Source organism: Oryctolagus cuniculus, chromosome 3, assembly GCF_964237555.1.
Source record: "Oryctolagus cuniculus chromosome 3, mOryCun1.1, whole genome shotgun sequence".
Taxonomy (NCBI): Eukaryota; Metazoa; Chordata; class Mammalia; order Lagomorpha; family Leporidae; genus Oryctolagus; species Oryctolagus cuniculus.
In genome coordinates, this window is record NC_091434.1 from 6,705,367 (window position 1) to 6,722,514 (window position 17,148).

A 17,148-nucleotide genomic window follows, 5' to 3' on the forward strand; every position below is an offset into this window, starting at 1 on the left:
CTGTGTTTAGTTTTGCCTAGTCTAACTGAGTGGACTTCCTAAGGAGAAAGAGCAGTAAAAGGGCACCTGTGTGCATGATTGACTCACAGCCAAAAATGGTGTTTATGGAAAACTTCAGATGGAGCAAAGAGGCATTCAGCCAACAAAATCTACAGCTGTGAGACTTGGAGCTTACAAGTGCCCAACCTCCAAAAGCAGAAGTGGAATTATGGGACAGACTTTGAAGCTTGTTTATTTGCAAACTTTTCTAACAAGTCACTCTGTAGTCCTCTATTCAGAAATATATCTGATCAACACTAAAATATTTTCTAACACCAAAGAAAACCGTGAAAGAGAATCCACTTAAGCATCGATATTTTCTTCCTCCAATTTCTTATAAGCAAAACTCAGGGTGGGCTAGGATAGAGTAGGGTATACTCTATATCCAGAGATTTTCAACTTTTCTCCCTGCATAACTAACCCCCAATGGATAATACCCTGCTCCACAGGTTAACACAGGTCCTGAAAACATAGCAGTTCCTGGTGGGAGGCAGCCTGGGGAGGTTGCAGCAAGTTGGGATACGCCCCATAGTCGTACAGCCCGAATGCTTACCGTCTGCTGGGACACACCCAGAAGCTGCCTGAAGTCTCTGGGGAGACCAATCAGCAACTGGGCTTGAAGATGCCAAAGTGCAGAGAGAGTGAAAAGAAAGCTAAGTAAGTACCCTACCTAAAAAGAACGAGGAGGCCAGGGCTAACGTTTTAATGGTAGATTACCGACATACACAGGCAAGACACTGCACTCCAACGAAGGTTTTATTGTTTTCAAGAACAGTGTGGTATGTTTGTGGTTTATATACTGGATTACATGAGCCAAAAAGAAAATCAAACACCCTCGGGGACAGAGAATTGGATTAAAAAAAAAAAAAGAGGGGTCAGCGCTGTGGCGCAGTGAGTTAACGCCCTGACCTGAAGTGCTGGCATCCCATATGGGCGCCAGTTCGAGTCCCGACTGCTCCACTTCCAATCCAGCTCTCTGCTATGGCCTGGGAAAGCAATAAAAGATGGCCCAAGTCCTTGAGCCCCTGCACCCGCCTGGGAGACCCAGAAGAATCTCCTGGCTCATGGCTTCAGATGGGCGCAGCTTTGGCCATTGCGGCCAATTGGGAAGTGAACCATAGGATGGAAGACCTCTCTCTCTGCCTCTCCTCTCTCTGGGTAACTCTGACTTTCAAATAAATAAATAAATAAATCTTTTTTAAAAAAAGAATTTACCTGGTTTTGACATCGTGCTTAATCATAATTTTGAGTAAAAAAATTATTAATCAATGCACAGTATCTAGTATTATAGCCATCATAGAAGAGATGTTTTAAAGCTACCTATAATCACTGTATTGTGAAATACCCAGGGCAGAAATCATAAATTCTATTTAGATGGGAGGGGCAACGTGTTACACAGTGAATCTGGCAAATCATCTGTGCCAAGATTAATGTCCATCAGGCTAATGTGGCGATCTCAGCCACAAAGGGGTTTCAATGCTCTGGCTGTCATCACGGGTGTGCTATGATTCTGAGTGGACACTCCACAGCTGGCTAACAACACACACAGCCATCAGAAATCCTCTGCAGTGACTTTCAAACTGCAGAAATCACAAAGCCTCTTCACTCGAGATATTTCTTGATGATCATTTTTGCCAAATCATTTTTATCTCAATGTATTCTGAAATGGACTACAATATGGAAAGAGGTTTCTAAATTTGCTACATAAAATCCTTTACTATCTTGCCTACTACAATGTCAAGAAACATAGCTGATATACTCAAGTGCTTCTTTCTGGAAGGCAGTGGCACACTATAGTTGCTGTAGTATTTCTGTTGTTTTAGTTTATTTTGCTCCACAAGCAGCCATCAGGGAATTGATGTAAAGTGTAACTCTTGCTAGTACACACAAGGCATAAGCGACACACCAGTCCCTCTTTTATGCTTTTACCTTCCCTAGTTTTGAAGGTCAAAATTTCCAGTGCTGTGTCTGAACTTGTATTGAAATGTGTGGCATTAATAAGACAAAGAAGGAATTAATGTATTTTTTAAATTGCAGGGGGAAGGAGAGGAATCTACAAAGGCGGATTTCCCTTTCTAAGCAGCATTATATTGATCTACATTAATAATTTTCCCAGCAAGCCGTCCATGATTTTACTTTGAACAATAACAGCCTTTGTTTCTCAGATCCTCTTACATGTGCCATTTGATCAAAGTTTTAAAATCAGCAGCTAACAGAGAGGGAGAAAAGTACTGCTCACTAAGGCATCAAACAAAGCCATACCACAGTTCATTTTAACATGGCTACAAGCTGGACCATAGATATTTTCCAACCAGACACTATTTCACTATTGAATTAAATGTTATATACCCTCAACACTCGGCTTTACTGCAAGACACTGATCAGGGAACTGCCTCTAAACATCACTAAGGAAAGCCTAAAGAAAGCTCTTCTGTTCATTCACGGGTGTGCGTGTGCATTTTAAGATCTATTTTAATTGAAAGCCAAAGTGACAGAGTGAATTTCCACCCGCTGGTTCACTCTCCAAACAGCTTACAACAGCCAGGGCTATGCCAGGCTGAAGCCAGGAGCCAGGAGCCCCATCTCAGTCTCCCACGTGGGTGGCACAAACCCAAGTACTTGGACCATGATCTGTGGTCTTGCAGGAAGCGCACTGGCAGAAAGCTGGATCAGAAGCGGAGCAGCCAGGACGGAGACCAGGTGCTATGATAGGGATGCAGGTGTCCCAAGCTGAGGCCGCATCCACTGGGCCACAACGCCTCCCCTAGTGAGTTGTAGTTAACCATTAATTTTCTTTATATTCAAAGTCATTGGTTACAATCTTTTCAAAAAGTCTTTCCTTGACAAAAAAAGAGGGACTTGAGGTAACTCGACTGCCGACATTACTAGTTCTGGAACTAATGGTAGCCATTTTGATGAGATAGGATATGAAAAGCAAATTAGAAAAATCATCAATTTATGACAAATAAATCTTCCCAAAGAAATGATGGAAAAGAAGATTAGTAAAAGGGAGTATCTCACACTTCAACATGCTATATAAGGAAAGACCGCTGAAAGGAAATCTTGCAGGGAATTTTATCCCTTTGAACTTTCAAATAAACTCTTAAGTAAGATTATGCAAACTTACTGAAAACCGGTCCTGATTAGAGAGAAAAAATGCACTCCTTCTCCAAATCAGTTCTGGAGGCTTTCTCCAGAGCTGTTAAGGTCTGTGTTGGGTGAAGAAAGACCTCCTAACAAACCAGCATTCTTTTCCACATGATCAGAGCTAACTGGCCCCCCTGCAGACTATGTGACCAATCACATCAGCTTCAGCGGAAACCAGCCCCACGACATTATAAACAGAGGAATGTAAGCTGTAACGCCAGTCCAAGAAGAAAACCTACAAACTGGACGTGTAGATTACAGTTACCTGATCAAAAGACAGACTCTGCAAGTCTCCTCCAGACCTGCCTCGGTGCACAGGCGGCCCCCGCCAAGGAACCGGTGAGTACACGACTATCACTCATTCCTACTTCTCTCCTCGAGCGCGACAGGCAAAGAAGGCGACTGTCATACAGGGACAGAGCTGGATTACTTCCAGTCTATCTTTAAAGCAAACACATCTTCTATAGGGTCATTCATGAAGGTTCTTTGTTTTTTTTTTCCATAAATTTAAAAAATGGAATAATACCCTACTAAAAGCACTACTGGAAATTTTTTCAATCATTTCAGTAAATATATATTAATTTTCCATGATAAAATACAAATGAGTAAAGGAGAAAGGCCCTAGGAAAAGTTCAGTGGCTTTTTTTTTCAAGTGTTATTTTCTTTTGAAAGGGAATAAAGAAACTCAAAATGAGCATATGGAAACAAATGCCAAAAGAACAAATCACTTGGCTTTTATTTTTTTAATCTATGAAAAAAATGTGCTAAGTATCATTATTTTAAACTCTTTTTTTTTTTTTTTTTTGCTTAAGCATGGAATTATTACTGAAATTAGTCAAGGTTTCTGCAAATAAGAAATTAAAATATGAAAGGATCTGAGCTTATATAATAGGGACAGAATTCAAGTTGCTTGTCCCAATTATAGTGGGCAGGAGAGATGACTGCAAGACTCTCAATCAAGTAAGGTGTGTATGCCAGATATGACAAATACATATAATACTGGATTTATTTAACATTGGTAAATACAGCCTGTATTTTAAAAGTTTAGTATGAGCTACACTACTATTTTAAAACATGGCAAAAGAATAACATGAATTTTTTATGTGCTACAACCTAATGAGTAGAATGGATTCATTATTTTGATGACCAATGAAACTGCCAAATTATCATTTCTGTAATAAGTACTATTTTTTCCAGTAAACAATTTATAAATTGTCAAATATTACACAGCCCACACACAGAGATAACAGGCAAACCTTTCCAATAATCCAATTCTACTTTCTACTGGGATCAGATGATGAGAACCATATAAACAGAAACCAGGACAAATAAACTCAGAACGTACTCATGTGCCTGTGGAGACCTGAAAATTACTTGGAAATATAATAGCATGAACATAATGCCCCCATCACACTTTTAAATTTGATGGAAAGAAAATCCTATATATATCAGGCAACAATATAAGTTTTTTAAACCCAAACAAGCAGACAGACATCAAATTATGTAGAAAAAAGAAATCATGAGAGAAACCTGAAACTGGAAATAAGTTTACAAACTCGTAGCACTTTAAGGGCATGCTAATATTACTTAATTCGCTCTTTATTGTTTTTCTCTGTTTTAATCTACAAATGCCTAGCCAAGGGTAGTCTGTCCAGAATGATACGGCCATGTTATCAGCAGAGGCATCTCCATCTTATATCCGCTATACTAAACCACAATGACTGGTGTCCGGAGGATACTCACTTAGGCTAACCTGTTAAATGGGGATCACAACATTACTTCTCTCGACCACTCCACTTGCCATCATCATCCAAACAGGACGCAGCAAAGACCCACGTAACAAAAACACTGCTGCACGGCTTCGATGCTCACCTTCTGACTGCCCTGGTCACAGGTTTTTCTGTGAACTTGGCTGCCAGGGGAAAGGAATGAAACTGTACAGAGCCTCAAGCAGGAGTGTTATAGAAGCTGGAGCTAGCAAGAACAATCCTGAAAGGATCCAAGTAAGAATCATTAATCTTCGTTAGCTGTAATATATATAGAAAGCTTGTCTCTCCAGGTAATTTTAGAATTTCCTAAGCAAACAGCACGTGGCTTTTTCTATCCTGAGTGTCTGTGAGACACTAATCACCGAGTGGGACAGGACAGTGGCTCCACAACTGGAACACACCAGTGTCCAGGCTGGAAGAGCCATTTCACGTAGGCAGGAGGCGAGAAACGATGAGACAACAGAGCTGTGCGCACAGCTTCCTGAGAGCTCTCAACTAGACTTTCGCTGTCATATTCTTTTTCCTCATCAAGCGTCAAAATCTTCTCTTACAAAAGCATGACAGTATGTTTTCTAATTGTCTTGTCATTTGGAAAATATAAGTTTAGCAATGCTACCTAAGATCTGTCCACAATTTAATTTTATTAGTCTGCATACCACCACTAGAGGGTCTAATAACGTCTAATAAGTCTTCAAGGATGTCTTTCACTGAAAACCTATTTCTCACTACAAATCACAGGTCAGAACCTAAAAAGCATTCCTGAAGAACAAATACTCTGTAGCACCTCTTCAATAAAACTGGTCAGAGAGAACATAACGTGACTCACAGAGGCTAACCAGAGTCCAGTGTCTCTTTCTGAGGTAATCTAGCACTAACTCTGGACACTGAGTTCATACTCTGCCATCTTAGGTTAACTTACTACGCCTCAGGTTTTTTGGTGTTTTTTTTAAGAGTTATTTACTTATTTGCAAGTCAGAGTTACACAGAGAGGAGAGGCAGAGTGGGAGGGAGGGAGGGAGGGAGGGAGGGAGGGAGGGAGGGAGGGAGGTCTTCCATCCGCTGGTTCACTCCCTAGTTGGCTGCAACAGCCAGAGCTGCACCGATCTGAAGCCAGGAGCCAGGAGCTTCTTCCAAGTCTCCCACGCGGGTGCAGGGGCCCAAGGACTTGTCCATTTTCCACTGCTGTCCCAGGCCACAGCAGAGAGTTGGACTGGAAGTGGAGCAGCCGGGTCTCGAACTGGCGCCCATATGGGATGCTGGCACTTCAGGCTAGGGCATTAACCCACTGCGCCACAGTGCCGGCCACCCTCAGTTTTATTATCCATAAAATGGCAATAACTGTAGTACCTATTACTGTGAAACTTAGTAAAGAACTGTATTAACTACATTTAAGCAACTAATACTCACTGAATGCTTACTCTGTGCCAGCTATTGCCTTTCAGCTTCACGTGACTGAAGGCAAAGTGTATAGAATGATTCCTGACACATAATAACTGTATCTGTAAAAATCATGTCTAAAGTTAAGAGTGATTTGGGGCCAGTGCTATGGCGCAGGGGATTAATGCCCTGGCCTGAAGCGCCAGCATCCCATATGGGTGCTGGTTCGAGACCCAGCTGCTCCACTTCCAATCCAGCTCTCTGCTATGGCCTGGGAAAGCAGAAGAAGATGGCCCAAGTCCTTGGGCCCCTGCACCCACATGGGAAACCCAGAAGAAGCTCCTAGCTCCTGGCTCCTTGCTTCAAATTGGCGCAGTTCCAGCCGCTGTGGCCAACTGGGGAGTGAACCATCGGAAGGAATACCTCTTTTTCTCTCTCTGCTTCTCCTCTCTCTGTGTAACTGATGTTCAAATAAATAAAAAAATAAATATAAATAAATAAATAAGTGACTTAAGATCAATACTGAAGATAGTTACAGGGGCAAAGAAAAGATCTGCAGGTATTAAAAACCTGTCAAAGACTATCTTTAGAAGGCAGTCATCAATCACCTTGGGAAAGATTTTATTTCACCAGATCTGAATAGACAACATCTTCTTGTGGTAAAAAGAAGAAATAGCTTAATGTGAGTCAGCTAGACTTGGGTAATAACCCCCAAAATCCAGAGTCTCCCCACCCTCTGTGTACACTTCTTTCATCTGTCAGAGCCGCAGTGACCTCATCTGAAAAACAGGAACAACGATGTCTCTCTTGCTGAGAAGCAAAGAATTATAGAGATGATACAGCCTGAAAGAGCGCAGCACAATGCCTATGAGCCAGGAGCTTCTTCCAGGTCTCCCATGCAGGTGCAGGGGCCCAAGGACTTGGCCATCTTCTACAGCTTTCCCAGGCAATAGCAGAGAGCTGGATTGCAAGAGGAGCAGCCAGGACTAGAACTGGCGCCCATATGGGATGCTGGCGCTTCGGGCCAGGGCTTTAACCCACTGCACCACAGCCCCGGCCCCTCAACGTGCCTTCTTAAGTACCATTTAAAAGGCAAGAAGTAGGTATACAGCACTCCAAGGGTGTCTACTTCTGAAGGAAGAGGCAAGGAGAGGAGTCAAATGCAAATTCCTCGTAGTACTGGACCATAGCAAAGAGAGCACTCCAGGGAAGCAAAGCCACATCCCATTTTGTTCCTGGCAGCCTCATAGAAAAGTCTTAGATGGCCTGTCACATGCAAGGACGGCCACAGGGAAGCACACATTGTTTCTATTCACTACACAAAGAAAAGCAGAACCACTGATGAAAACTGTTTATAGCAGAAAATTATGCTACCTATCTTTTATCAAAACTGCCATTTGATTCCTAACTGATCATTTTAGTTCATTCAACTCTTAAAAGCTTTTTCTGGTTTACTTGCTTTCAAAACTAACATTATCTAAAATGTCTACCTGGAATTTCTTATTTTGCCAAGGGAACAGCTCATCCCCAAACCCATAATCTAATCAGAGCCTGGAATGTTAATAAAGTGATCTATTAGGGCAGAAAGAATCTATAAAATGTTCACAAAGTGACAAAAACAGTAAAGCTTAATCGTAAAAACCCTGAACAGGCTAATCATAAAGTATGAATCTGAGTTGTGGATCTTAAAGGGGTAACTGGTGCAGTGGTTAAGACACCCCTGGGGCCCTTGCATCCCATATCAGAGTGCCTGGACTCAAGTTCTGGCTCTAATTCTAGCTTCCTGTTGATTTGCATTCTGGGAGGCAACAGGTGATGGTTCAAGTACGTGAGTCCCTGCCACCCACATGGGAGACCTGGAGTAAATGCAGCACCCCTGGCTCCAGCCTGATCTAGCCCCATTTAGGGAGTGAACCAGCAGATGGATGATCTCTGTCAGTGTGTTATCTGTGTGCCTGCGTGTGTGTCTGTGTGTGTGCATGCACCTTTCAAATAAATAAAAAGAATTGTGGATCTCTAAAACCTTACTGCAAATGAGTCTTGCTCTAGTGTTAAGTCTGGCTTCAAAAGGTTAGCAGGTAGTTTAAGACTAAGCTCCCAAGTGATTTCCATGTCTTTACATAGAACAATTATATAGTTAAAGTTTTGCTTTTTAATTATGGATTATTCACAATTACAAATTATGAAAAACTATTACATAAATAATATGTGGTCAAATCAATACCTGATGCTTAAGCTTGTGCAAGAAGATATGAAAAATGTCAAACAGGTAGAAATCACGGCCCCACTCTAATGAATTCTAAAATGTACTCAGACAATGTTAAAATGTCAAACAAGATTTCAACAGTCATTCAAGGAAGCAACAAAAGACCAATTCTAAGGTAACACATCCCAGCTAGCAGAATACATGACTTAGTCACCCCATGTCCCTGTGTAAAGAGGAGAGAGCAAACTGGGAAACCCCGCCTGAGTTACACTCAGAGAAGCTCTGCCAAGCAAGCAGAAAGAGAGGGAGGTCTCAGAATTCACAAATATTAACTGCAAAATAGTTCAGAGCTGACTAATTTACTCTTGATTTCAGAGAATTATAGCCTGAGATGGACAACAGTAATTGCAAAGTTATTGCTCCTCTCCTAAGTCACAGACACCGGAGGATGGTCACCAAGGATGGCCACAGCACACTTCAGATGGATGGTGCTCAGAGAGGCCTCGTGTATCTTCGAGATGCCTGGGGGATCCTAATGGACATGCGCTGGCGTTGGATGATGTTGGTCTTTTCTGCTTCTTTTGTTGTCCACTGGCTTGTCTTTGCAGTGCTCTGGTATGTTCTAGCTGAGATGAATGGTGATCTGGAACTAGACCATGATGCCCCACCTGAAAACCACACTATCTGTGTCAAGTACATCACCAGTTTCACAGCTGCATTCTCCTTCTCCCTGGAGACACAACTCACAATTGGCTATGGTACCATGTTCCCCAGTGGTGACTGTCCAAGTGCAATCGCCTTACTTGCCATACAAATGCTCCTAGGCCTCATGCTAGAGGCGTTTATAACAGGTAATTGTCTTTATTCTTAAAAAAATACTGCAAGTGTTTTGGAAAGGGTAAAGTCAGTAAAAGTAATTCTGATAAAAAATAACTTATTTACTATTAGAAGGTAATACCTAAGATCAAAGAAAAAAAGTCTAGGGACAAATCATTCAGCTGTCTAAGGAACCTGACTCAATACTAGAATTTTATCTATTGGAAATACTATTTGTAAAAAGACATCACTGTGACACAAACCTGCAAGAAAATCCTATGCCAAAATAATTAACAAAAAGTCTAAGAGAAGTTTTTCAAAGAAGCAAATCATATTGTTAGGTAAGTAAATAAATATGTTTGAAAGCATATTTTGACAGTCATTCTACCCAAGAAAGATATCTGACTATGCTTCCTTGTCACTGGGCTAAAATTTCTACTGAGTGCATCTTTTCAACATTTACTCAGCACTAGCGAGCCTAGAGTACCACGGTCAACATACTATGTCCGAGAAAAGTTACATAAGCATAGCCTTGGCAAAATGCACTGCAAACATGGCTATAAAAATTGTGAAATGTGGCTGATAATCCTGGCAACAAGTAAGATTCTCTTCTATAATAAAGTAACGTTCCTGCCCTTTTGATGTGACATATAAAATTTAAAAAAGCAAAAAGAAAAGAAAACCTGGCTTCAATGTATGACCCAGTAATAATCTGAGAAGGTAGGCAAAGGTGACCTGGGTCAAAGCTGCAATGGACTCCCACCTGGCTCTACAGAATGCAAGACATCACTTCACCTCTACAGCAGGCATTCTTAACCTGGGTGAAGCCTTTGGCAAAATCTAGGGTATCTGTGTGAACTTAGAAATGAAAAATTTTACATCTTTTGTACTAACTTCTTACTAAAATTTGGCATTTCCTTCAATTCTGAATGTAGACAGCAAAAAACAATAGCAGTAGCAATACCAGTAACTTTGATACAAAGAGAAGTCACAGATATTTACATGAGAACCTACAATACTTCAAAATCACAGTACTAAACATACTACTAGATCGTTATTTAATGCACTAAATAAAGCACACACAACAGTTACAATTTCCTAATGTTCAACTAAATTCCAATATATATGGTTTCCTTTGTGTATATTTTACGTTTAAGCACTTAGACCTTAATTCATAAGGGCTGCACAGGCCTCGGCAGCCTAGCAACAGGCTCTGGGGCACATATGTGGGTAAGAGGCCCCCATTACGGCTTGAAGCACAGGAGGGCATACTTGGAAGGTACACTGAATCACCTTAGGGCCAGAATCCTCCTGAAAAAACAAGGTTGGTATCAGTTTCAAGTTCCTTCAATATATCACTTATACTATTGCTCCTCGTCCATCCCAAATCATTCTACCCTGAATCAAGTCTCCACTTCAACTTAAGGTAGTCTGACAGTAGCCTAATTGTACTTGTTTTCTACTACTTCTTTTTAGAGTAGGGTCATCAGAAATATAGAGATGACCAATTCTTTGACTCTAAGAATCTAGAGGATAAAGTTTTACATTTTTATGTAACAAAACCAGATTTATCTATTCTGAAATTACGGATTTTGAATAGAAATATATATATATATACATATATACATATATGTGTGTGTGTGTGTGTGTGTGTATATATATGCTGAAAAATGCTTCCAAAGCAAATGAGACTACCCAAATTAACAAGCAATAAATTAAATTCTTGACTCACTGGATGGCATGGCATCAAGATATGTGTACATTTGATATACCCTGGTCATTAGAAAAGGTATTCATATTCAAAGATTCATTCTAAAAAAATTTCAATGGTTTCTAATTTAGGTGCCTTTGTGGCGAAGATTGCCCGACCCAAAAATCGAGCTTTTTCAATTCGCTTTACTGACCTCGCAGTAGTAACTCACATGGATGGCAAACCGAATCTGATCTTCCAAGTGGCCAACACCCGCCCCAGCCCTTTAACCAGTGTCCGGGTCTCAGCTGTACTCTATCAGGAAAAAGCAAATGGAGAACTCTACCAGACCAGTGTGGACTTTCACCTTGATGGCATAAGTTCTGAAGAATGCCCGTTCTTTATCTTTCCACTCACCTACTATCACTCTATCACACCAGCAAGTCCTCTGGCCACTCTGCTCCAGCATGAAAAGCCTCCCCATTTTGAGCTGGTTGTATTCCTTTCGGCAATGCAGGAAGGCACTGGAGAGATATGCCAGCGGAGGACATCCTACCTGCCCTCTGAGATCATGCTACATCACTGTTTTGCATCTTTGCTGACCCGAGGTTCTAAAGGTGAATATCAAATCAAGATGGAGAATTTTGACAAGACTGTTCCTGAACTTCCAACTCCTCTGATCTCTAAGAGCCCAAACAGGACTGACCTGGACATCCGTATCAATGGACGAAGCCTTGACAATTTTCAGATCTCTGAAACAGGACTGATAGAGTAAGACATATCCAAGCACCCTATTTTTTAATGTATTAAATATTCCTAGCCAGTTATATAGCTACCTTTCCTTCACTGTATCTCATGTTTTTCTTTCTACAATGCTGATTTTACCTCTCAGATTACATTATGGTAGTCATACCTGTGTGCACATAAATGGCTGAGCTAACAATACACGTTCTAAAACATAACAGTCTACCTTACAAAGTCTGTGTCTATGTTTATCTGCTGAAATCAATGCAACTCAATTTGACAGATATTTATACAGAAATGTTGATGAATTTATAAGGGTATGGTATGGTATCAGTTTGAAAGTAAAACGGACAGTAATGTTTAACACGGTTGAACTCCAAGAAAACCAACCATAAATCTCTTTTTTATCTACAAATTCAAACAGGGTCTAATATCAAACTTACTTCCCTGGGTGCAGTAATGATGTCACAATATTTGGTAAACATCCTTTAAAAACTGCGATTTTTTGAAGATAGCAAAGATCATCCCTTTGGTTCTTTATGCTACAAAACTAGGGTTAGCATTAACTTCTTTAGTTTATAAAAGCTAAGAACAAAAATTCCTGAGAAAACCAACAAGGTATGGATTTCCACATAGCTCTATAAGGATTAGATCATGACATCCAAACACACATATTCATGTATGCTTGTCAGAGAGTGATCAGGAAAAAATAAGATTAGCTCCAGTCCAAAAGGAAGTTACTACCATTTTCAGCAAGGAGATGAAAAACTATATCTACTTTGAAAGTATTCTGTACAGGGGCTAGCACTGTGGCACAGCAGGCTAAACCACTGCTTGCAATGCTGGAATCCCATATCAGGGTGCTCAGCTTCCTGCTAATGTACCTGGGAAGGCAAAAGATGGCCCAAATACCTGGGCCCCTGTCACCCCCATGGGAGACCAAGATGAAGTCCCTGGCTCTTGACTTCAGCCTGGTTCAACCCTGGTTGTTGTGGCAACTGGGAAGCAAACAAGCAGACAGGAAGATCTCACTGTCTGCCTCTCCCCCTCTGTAGTCATGCCATTCAAATAAATAAATAAATAAATAATCTTTTTTAAAGATAATAATTTTAAAACTATACTCACCTATTCAACTGAATGACTGCCTATCTAACCAAAAGCCTTTCCTTCCTACCTATGAACCATTCAATGACATTAAAAGCAATAGAAGGCAAATATATGTTTTTATAGATATAAAGGTTTAGCTAAATATAACCCAACTAGGAAAATAATCTCCAACAGATAAAGCAAAAAGTAATTAGGCAACAAAGTATTTCCAAACCTAAATTCCTGCCTCCAACTTCAAATAGTTTTTTCTATAAACACAAAATGAATGTTTATTCACCAGTAGGAGGTTGGACTAGATGAACTCTATTATTTCTTTCCAAATCTAATACTCTATGAAAATTATGCTTTCTCTGATTCATTTTTTATTTTCTATATACTAAGATGAACCTCTTCTTCTATGCCCAGCTTAATTTAAGAGAATTCACTGCTGATTTTCACTTCACTTAAAAAATGAAACTGTCTTCAAACAAAAGAGGCATCTTTAGTGAGCTTCTCAGGCTCCACACAGATCTGATATTCCCCTCATCGGGGTTTATCTGAGACAAGGGAGAGACTGATGTCCCCCCTGGTGATGACCCAGGCAGGAACCCGCTCTTCGTAGCTGAGTCAAGGCAAGCAGTGGTGAAGAGCACAGCACAGCAGCAGGTCACATTTTTCTACTCTTTGACCAAAAGCAAAAGAAAATAAAGAACTCTGGAGTTGTCTGGAGTTATCATCTATCTGATGATACCAGAAAATGTAACATCAAAAATTAACTACTGAAAACTTTTGCTATTTGATAATCTTAGGCATTCATTCTTTTTTTTTATTTTATTTATTTATTTATTTATTTGACAGGCAGAGTGGACAGTGAGAGAGAGAGACAGAGAGAAAGGTCTTCCTTTACCGTTGGTTCACCCTCCAATGGCCGCCGTGGCCAGTGCGCTGCGGCCGGCGCACCGCGCTGATCCGATGGCAGGAGCCAGGTACTTATCCTGGTCTCCCATGGGGTGCAGGGCCCAAAGACTTGGGCCATCCTCCACTGCACTCCCTGGCCACAGCAGAGAGCTGGCCTGGAACAGGGGCAACCGGGACAGAATCTGGTGCCCCGACCAGGACTAGAACCCGGTGTGCCGGCGCCGCAAGGCGGAGGATTAGCCTAGTGAGCAGCGGCGCCGGCCGGCATTCATTCTTAAGTAGCAGCCTGATAGACGGATTTTTTTCCTAACCCAAGCCTACTATAACACATAAAGAAAACACGAATTCTTATTTCTATACTAAACTAACAAGACTCACCTAACCTGTGAAAATAAAGTAGTATCAAACACTGACATGGTATGTTTTTCCCCCTAAAAGCACCATATCACTTAAATAGATGAAAAGCTTGTCAAAAGGCATCAAGAGTAAGTGAGACTCCCCCAGGTGATGAAAACAGCTGCATGAGCCCTGTGCCCCGGGCCCCTGACGCAGGGCAGTCTCTGCTTGAGTCAGGTGAGTGGTAACTGCACTTTCACTGTTCACACGTACATCTGGCACCTGAAAATTAAATGTGACTTCCCTCACACATGCTCAACGAAACTGCAAAACTGTTGGTAGACTAATGCTATTTGATATTTTACAAAGTATTTTATAATTAAGAAGCGTGATCAAAACATCTGTCAAGAGAATAGAAAGTTTCTGCAAGTGCTGTTCATCATTCTTCCACTTGTTTCTAAGAATCACAATTTCTAGGGTACAGATTACATTCTTTCTTTAAAGATTTATTTATTTATCTGAGAGGCAGAGTTACAGAGGCCTTCCATTCGCTGGTTCACTCCCCAAGTCGCTGCAACAGCCAGAACTAGGCCAATCTAAAGCCAAGAGCTTCTTCAGGGTCTCCCATTTGGGTGCAGGGGCCCGAGCACTTGGGCCATCCTCTGCTGCTTCTCACAGGCCATCAGAAGGAGCTGGATTGAAAGTGCAGCAGCCGGCCGGCGCCGCGGCTCACTAGGCTAATCCTCCGCCTTGCGGCACCGGCACACCGGGTTCTAGTCCCAGTTGGGGCGCCGGATTCTGTCCCGGTTACCCCTCTTCCAGGCCAGCTCTCTGCTGTGGCCAGGGAGTGCAGTGGAGGATGGCCCAGGTGCTTGGGCCCTGCACCCCATGGGAGACCAGGAAAAGCACCTGGATCCTGGCTCCTGCCATCGGATCAGCACGGTGCGCCGGCCGCAGCGCGCCAGCCGCAGCGGCCATTGGAGGGTGAACCAACGGCAAAGGAAGATCTTTCTCTCTGTCTCTCTCTCTCACTGTCCACTCTGCCTGTCAAAAAAAAAAAAAAAAGAAAGTGCAGCAGCCAGGACCCCAACCGGCACCCATATGGGATGCCAGCGCCGCAGGCAGCAACTTTACCTACGACATCACAATGCAAGCTCCATGATTACATTCTCTAAAGACAGATAACCACCTTCTCACGAAAATGTGGAGTTCAAAGGAAAAGGGGGAGCCAGGGGAGGAGTGATCAAGGAAAATTTCGCAGTTCTGCCTTCCTGGCTGCCTAACTCAGCAACCTGGGATTCACTCCTGGCATCTGGTAGATGAGATCATAACGAGTACTCCGGAGCTGCTTTGCGGCACGCAGGTTACATGGCCGTCTGCAGCGCCAGCATCCCATATGAGTCCCATATGAGTCCCCGCGCTCCACTTCTGACCCAGCGCCCTGCTACCAAGTCTGGGAAAGACGCAGAAGATGGTCCCAGTGCCCAGGCCCCTGACACCCCCAGGAGAGACTCAGATGGAATTTCAGGCTCCTGGTTTTGGCCTAGCCCAGTCCTGAGCCACTGGAGTCATTTGTGGGGTAAACCAGGAGATGGAAGGTATCTTTCTTTCTCTCTCTCACCCTCTAATTCTGCCTTTCAAATAAACAAATAAACCCCTTTATTTAAAAAAAAAAAAAAGTGCTTTTTGGAAACTAATACAGACAGCATGACAGACTCAACAAAAAGAAGAAAAACAGTTACCAAACATCTAAGGGTCTTTCCATCATGCAGTCCTTTCCGTCTTTGACCTTGGGAAAAGCTCATGTCACCAACTGCCAGAAAACACTAATTAATCAAAATTGCTATGCCTATTCCCAGTATTTTTCACCCAAAATGCACTATTTAGTGTCACTGGGCTAAGTCTACAGATATCACCTGAATCATTCCTTCAGTTTCCTCCTCCTCACAGTCATATTTCAAGATGATCACCAGAACTATCTCCCCTACAGAGCCATTAATTCCTACTGACCACCAATAATAATCCCACCCTCACAGGCCTTTTACCACCTCCACATCCTTCCACAGAGGTTCACAGGGATGATGGATGACTCTGACCCAGATGTCTATAATTCTCTCCATTTGTCTTCACTTAAGAAGCAAATACGTGGAGCTAGAGTTGTGGCAAAGTGAGCTAAGTTGCCTACCACTTCTAACAATTTCATGTCATACCAGAGTACCAGTTCATCCCCTGGCTGATCCGCTTCTGATCCAGCTCCACAATAACGGGCCTGGGAAAGCAACAGAAGGTACCCCAAGTGTGTAAGCCTCAGTAACCCCAAGTGTGTAAGCCTCAGTAACCCCAAGTGTGTAAGCCTCAGTAACCTATGTGAGGGACCTGTGTGGAGTGCCAGGCTCCTGGCTTTTGCCTGGTCCAGCCCTAGCTGTTGCTTCACTTTTAAAAAAATATTATTTAAAAAAAGGCAAATACAACACTATATGGACCATCTCTAATTTTAACAAGAACAAATCATTCTGAAACCTTCAGTACCTGAATGATTTTAATCAGATGTAATAGGGCATTTCACAATCAATGACTATATCACTGTGTCTCAACAAGTTAGTAAGTACTGCTGCTCTTGGAGTGTGCAAGATACTGACTATCGACAATTTCTTTAATCTTCACTACTTTCAACAAAAGTGACTCACATATGAAAAGAAGAAATTCAAAATCCTGAGCAGAGGAAACCTGAAGTGAGCATCTTCTTCAAATATATGCAATAAAAGCCACTAGGATATATTAGAATATGCAGTATGTAGAGAAACTGTCATGTTTTAGTTAATATATTAACCTCCTTAATATTCTTACAGACTGTTTCCATTTAGTTTTATGGAATGTACCTTTTCAAAGATATACCAATGGGGTGCAACAAAAAGAATCTTTACTCTTAACAGAGGTGTTCTTGTGCAGAGAAATCACCGCTTTGCCAAGAGAACCCTAGTCAAGGCAACCCATATATTATATACATATATCCATATATT

The 17,148-nt window shown here is 41.8% G+C and overlaps 2 protein-coding genes across 12 annotated transcripts in view; one reads left to right on the plus strand and one right to left on the minus strand.

The window, feature by feature from the left end:
* GIGYF2 (GRB10 interacting GYF protein 2) overlaps nt 1–17,148 on the minus strand; it is a 156,198-nt gene that overhangs the window by 69,389 nt on the left and 69,661 nt on the right. The window lies entirely within an intron of this gene.
* KCNJ13 (potassium inwardly rectifying channel subfamily J member 13) lies at nt 3,303–12,013 on the plus strand. 3 transcript variants are annotated; one of them, XM_051834202.2, is made up of 3 exons: nt 3,303–3,525; nt 8,914–9,153; nt 11,197–12,013. In XM_051834202.2, exons 2-3 carry the CDS (start codon nt 8,930–8,932, stop codon nt 11,255–11,257), a joined length of 285 nt encoding a protein of 94 aa, XP_051690162.1. In that variant the 5' UTR covers nt 3,303–3,525; nt 8,914–8,929; the 3' UTR covers nt 11,258–12,013. The 3 variants fall into 3 exon arrangements, with proteins under 3 accessions (XP_051690162.1, XP_069926144.1, XP_002721480.1); XM_070070043.1 differs by having other exon boundaries at nt 3,331–3,525; nt 9,147–9,389; XM_002721434.5 differs by having other exon boundaries at nt 3,335–3,525; nt 8,914–9,389.